Genomic DNA, 6,000 nt, shown 5'->3' on the forward strand with positions numbered 1-6,000 from the left:
GAGTGATTTTTCATTTTTGGGTGAACATAATGTTTTAAGTTTGTGAATGGAAAAAAGGCGTGCAATCAGACTGCACATCTGGAGCCATTTCTCCCCAGCAACATGAAACATTTCAAGAGCGCGGGGGATTCTGTATCTGCTCTTTGCTTTCTAGAGACAACCCCCCCAAACCCTCTTTAATGACAGTAGACCTTGTTGCTTTCTATGGATCAATTATCTCAGTCTCTTTCAATGACAAAGAGCTGCTCATTGAGGTTGGCCCTGCCTAAAGGCCCAGACATACACCGGGAATCTATTGTAAGGAAAAGGCACGTGTGTGTAGCACACAAACCTGCACAATAAAACTGCCTTCATTCAGATGCTTCTTTCAAAACCCAGAGATGCAAGACAATTAAATCTGACCAATGCAGACATGTTGGGGTACTCTCAATGACATTTAGCATCACAAAGACATACAGGCAGAAAACAAAAGGGCCTATAGACTTGTGTGAAATGCAGGGAAAATAATACATTCTCGGCTTCTTTGACAGTTATGTACAACTCAAATTCTAATGAGCTGACATGGCCTCAACAGAAAAAGACAGTCTGAACATCCTCTTAATATGCAAAGTAAACTCATAAAAGGACATCAGCACAATAAAGAGGACACATACAAATTGGTCACCCTTGTCAGATGAGATAATGCTGTGAACAAGTCGCCAACATAGAAAAAACGTGGTTAAACGGACAGAATCTAATTATTAAGTCCACTGAAATAAGCACGCATTAGGAAATTACTTTTAAAAAAAAGGGAAACAAGACCCCAACATGACAGTGGCCATGCCTGGACGACCTACTTCTAAAACATGAACATCATGCTAAAGCCGCTGCAAAACTGGCGACCAAACCGGGCTGAAGTTAGGGGTTTGAATATATGTGTGCATATTCATTTTAACCACCATAAAATGAAAAGGAAATGAGAGAAGGGAGGGATTTAAAGTATGCAGGGCACAGTGGAATTTCAAACCCCAACCCCCCTACCCTCTGCTCCCCTCAAGACTCCACCGTAAAAGCCCCGTACCCACCCCTACGTAAGTTTCCATCACTTGGGTTTAACTCATGATTAGCTAAATTGATTTGCCTTCTCACCTCCGACTGACTATTAACATAGCAGCTCCCATTTATTGCCCAGCTGTCCTCATTGGTGCATTGAATCCTGACTACAGTTTAGACTTGAGGAAGAAGTACAACATGTGCCTACACAGAAAATGTTAAAACCACAAAAATCAGACTAAACCAGAGAGGGGAAAAACATCCACAAGTCTTGTTCACTAAACACACAGGAGTGTTTACTAAATCACTGCAGGCTGCCTGCACTTCACAGCCATAGGAGTCTCTATTAAGGAAGCCTGGATATAAACACAGGCCTGGCTTCTTTCAGTGGGGAGCAGAGCTTGTGTGTTGATTATACCTCTTTATTGTTATGAATCACCTACAAGTATTTCCTAAATGAGGACTATATTTTCCCTGTGGAGCGGTGGAGGGTTTCCAGTCGCACGTTTGCCTGAACAATTCATCCCCAAATGTTTCACAACTGCCTTCCCCCAAAACTTAACAATGGTCTGTTACTTTTAACACACGAAAAGGTACAATGTCTGCATCATTAACCATGTTTCAACATGGACTTTGACAGAAGCACAAAATGCCCATTCACAAAAGTGACAGTTTTACTGTTTGTTGTCTGGTCCTCTATACTTTTTCATGTCAACGACCCCCAAACTTTATTACATTTGAGAAGATTTCGTCTTCAAGAAAACCATCTGGAAAATGTTTTAAAGTGAGTTATGAGTTAGAGGAGCTGGCTGTCTCTGTTGGAGGAGCCAACAATGGGCGAGCACAGACCTGGGAGCAGGTTTGCTGACCTTTAACCGGTCAGACTTCATGCTAACGCTGCTAGCTTGAAAACTTCTCGTTAGCTTCAGGACCACCGGGACCCCTACAAGACCCGCGGGGGTCCTCAGCCCCCACTTTGGGAAGCACCGCTCTGGACTACAGTACTTAAAGTTTAAAAAAGTCCCTAAAAGCAAATTATAATGACTCACCATTGACTCCTTTGTTGGGGACATCGTTCACGTTGAAGCCCTTGGAGCTGTAAGCGGCACGAACTTCGTTGCAGTTTTTCAACTTTTGCTCCGCGGTGCCCGACACCGACAACACAACCAGCGTGCACACCACACACAGCACCAACAGCGTCTTCATTTTGTGTCACTTAAAAACAAGAAGCTATCAGCGCAAAAAGTCAAAAAACAAAAAAGAAGAAAAGGCAGATATCTAGTCGCTCAGGTGTGTGTAAGCTAGGACAAAGTTTGAGCGACTCCTACGCTGAGCTTCCTCATGGAGACGCGCTGGTTTCTTCAGCTCAACAGATACTTCATTCACAGCAGCTCTCAGGCCACCTATGAAACTACTGAGGGAGGGGGGGAAACACCGAAAACAGCCCCAGAAACTCTCAAAAGCCGTCCGTTTTAACTCTGGGCATGTGCGATAAATGTCGAGCTCCAGACTCAATCGAAAAAAACACGAAGACGAAACGAAAAAACTGTTTTAAAACACGTAAAAACTTTTTTTTTTTTTTAAACTGCAGGCAACAATCTGAGAATCACACGACTGCTTCACAGCCTCGACGAAAGTGTAAATCACGACAGGAGAGCAACACGGAGGAAGGGAGCCGGGGAGGTGTTTTTTCTTCTTTCTTCCTTTCTTTCTTTTCTTGCTTTCTTCCCAAAACTTGCGGAGGCCGTGGTTTCTGTAGGAGAGGACGCTGGGCTGTATGCTGGTCGTACTGGGATCCAGATGCGAGCAGAAAACCCTAGTGGACGGCCAGGAGCGAGTGCAAGTTCCGGGGACAAAGACCTGGAAACCAGGAACACCAGGGGTGGAGCACGGAGCAGGGACTTCAGACTTTGCTCTCTCTCTCTCTGTCTTTCTATAATGTCTAGACTTGTGGTAACCAGTGTTGAAAATCAGGACTGGAGCTGAGGGTGGAGCTACACTGTGACTTATTATTGGCCCACATGACATAAGGAAAAATAAACATTAGATGACCGAAAGTCCTTAAAATCACAAATCGTCTTCATTGCAGACCTCCCTGTGACCTGGATCTGAGAGGACTGTCTTATCTGTCTTTACAGTCAGTGTGGAGATAAAAGCACAGATAAGAAATCCTTTGAACTAAGCAGACTTCTCGCACTGTCCTAACATGAAATAATTAGTGATGATAAAGTGTTTTGCTGTGGGCTTGATGGAAACACCATGACGACTATCTGAGAGTCACAAACCGTTATGTCGAAAACAGCTTTATTATGTAATTAAAGGATGTCCATGATGAGAAGTATAGAAATAAAGTACGAGTTAATGTGTCCTGGCATTATTTACTTGTCTTTACCGAATACTTTATACTACATGACAGCGATTTACACAAGAAAGCTCATTTCATTGAAGACCTGTTTTCTTCAAATGTGTTATTCCAGCTCAGTCTTTATAATCCAATATGTCTTAGTTTGTTTAAAGCCTTGGATTAAAAGCTGCCTGCTGTTACAGTAACCATAGAGTCAAAATTACAGGCCTGTTTCTTACACAAACACAGGACAGACTGTGTGCTGTTAGCAACGGGGCGGTCGTGTATTTCGTATGTAGCTGCCTGTCATAATATAGCACAGCCGGTGGTGTAAACTACAGTAAACAGTCTGCTGGAAGTGCCGTGGAGCTGCACAAGTGGACAGTGGTGAGAGAAAATACTGGGAGATTTGTTAAACTGTCAGAAAAAGTTTTAGATTACTGAAGATTCACAGAGTACACCTTTACACACCTGAGGATTGACAGGTACGGAGGAGACTGAGACCAAGGGCCAACAAAATTAGGAAAAAAGACTCCTGCACACTGTCCACTTCACTTGCAATTAAGTTTAAGATTACTGAAGACTGGAAAATAATTCATTCATTTTTTCCTTTCCTTCAGTGTTTTATTTACGTTCTTGTGCATGTAAAAGATCTTGAAAGTTAAAAAGTCTCTAATTACGTGACATCACACTACACCATGGAGTCACAGTTTGGCATGGGAGAATTGATTTAGCACAGCTACTCTGTTGTTGTTTGCGGTGCTGGCTCAGGCGCGTGTGTGCTGACCAATCAGAGCAGACCGGGTATTCGGGAGGGGGGCCTTAAAGAGACAGGAGCTAAAACAGAGCGTTTCAGACAGAAGGGGGACACAGAGCTGCAGCACTGGACAGAGTGAGAAAACTGATGTGTTTTTGAGGACTAAAGCCTGTAAACCTATTCTTGCAGTAACCCAAAATAAAATTATGGACCTGAAAATGAGAATACTATGTCTCCTTTAAACATGAAGATCATCAAGGGAAATACATTCGTTTTTTTGACCCATAAACCACGTGACCCTGCTGCTGTTGTGGTGTGCATTTGAAATAGTCCCAACATTTTTTAAAACCAATTTTGCACACGTCATAATTTGCGTTTAAACTCTAGCATATTTTCCAATCAAGGAAAAATGTCCCTTCATCACAAAACAACAACTTCATTCTCAAAGCATGTCTGAAATTGTCTGCATGTGTCCTGAAATGTGAGTGCTTTTTGTTCCTCCCATTTGGAAATGCTTGATATCAACATTTCAAAAATGTCATCTGTTCAACAGATACTTAAAATCCACCATATCCTCATCCGTCCTCCACTTACTAAGAATACATCTTGTCCTCTTCGCTCGTATTTTCGCATCAGTGTTTTCTTTTGTGAGCAGTTTGTCCTATCTGCGGCCATGCTGGGTCCTGCCTCTGACCTTTGCCCTCCTTGCAACTTGTTTCTTCTTGTAACACCAGAAAAAAGCTGTTTAAGATGTTTTTTTAACTGATAAGACAATCAGTTAAATCAATTAAATGTAAAAAGTTAACCGTGAAATCACCTTTGCAATCACACATTTTCCTCTCCTCATTCTTAATCAGAAAACGCAGAGATTTAGACATTTTTTCCTGACAACGTCTCAAATGTGGGATATAGAACTGCACTCAGTCATGTACGCAAATCCCTTCATTAAAAAAGAAGTCATAATAAGACTTTTTACCCCCTGCGTTTAAACATGCCTGGACTTGTGGGGTGCTTCTGTGTGTGTGTGTGTGTGTGTTGTGTGTGTGTGTGCACACGTCCATTGGTTTGGGAGGGGGGGTAGCACTCAGCAAAATGACATTCCTCCTTTTGTGTCCACATTCCTCAGGCTGCTCCATTCATTCTGTGTGACTGCGGCTGCTGCAGGGGAAGCCAGGGGTTGCTGAGGAGCAGGAGGAGGATGCTGGAGCTGTGTGCATGGGAGAGCGTGGGCCCGGCACTCCTCTCAATAGGCCAACAAAAGGTAAGAAAATGGTCCAGTGCCATGGTAATTAGACATGAATGAGCTTTGAACGACATGACATGTCTCAGGCTTTTCTCTCCGGCAGAGGAATTTCACCATCCAGCTTGGTAAAAATTGGACTGGACTGGGGAGCCCATACACACTCAAGCACCTGAATTATATTGTTATTTTAATTCATACGCACCGTTTGACGACCCCTCAGGCTCGTAAAAGGTACCCAAGCCCAAACATCTTTGTGTGACCATGAAATACATATTCATAGGGAGTCAATCACTCAGGCAGAAAATGCAACAATTCCTGGTAGTCAGCTATTCTCACTGTTCCTGCTGACTAACATCAAATTGACCTTTCACTCTCATAATGCGTGCTGTTTCAACATTGCCCCAATATTACCCTAAGAAAACATGTGAACTCTGCATCTCAATAGGCCCGTTTGCCCTTTCTCTAGCCTCGCATTAGCATTCAGAGTATAACCCCCCGCCCCCCCCCATCCTGGGTGAGTTGCTGCTCTCTCTGCAGCCACCGTTTGCTCATCTCCTAATAATCAGCCTCTCTTTTCCATCTTAAAAGCTGCAATCCAGTTCAGGGGAGAAAAGCACAGCTGGA

At 43.2% G+C, this 6,000-nt stretch overlaps 1 protein-coding gene across 1 annotated transcript in view; it reads right to left on the reverse strand.

Annotated features, from left to right (window-relative positions):
* The window catches only part of gpc4 (glypican 4), a 32,687-nt gene extending 29,708 nt beyond the window's left edge, over positions 1-2,979 (reverse strand). Inside the window, exon 1 of the mRNA XM_084352263.1 lies at positions 2,082-2,979. Within this exon, the coding sequence (XP_084208389.1) occupies positions 2,082-2,238 (157 nt within the window). The 5' untranslated portion in view covers positions 2,239-2,979. The remainder of the gene's footprint in view (positions 1-2,081) is intronic.
* Positions 2,980-6,000: the final 3,021 nt, after the last annotated feature.

This window comes from Pagrus pagrus, assembly GCF_965226575.1.
Source record: "Pagrus pagrus genome assembly, chromosome: 5".
Taxonomy (NCBI): domain Eukaryota; kingdom Metazoa; phylum Chordata; class Actinopteri; order Spariformes; family Sparidae; genus Pagrus; species Pagrus pagrus.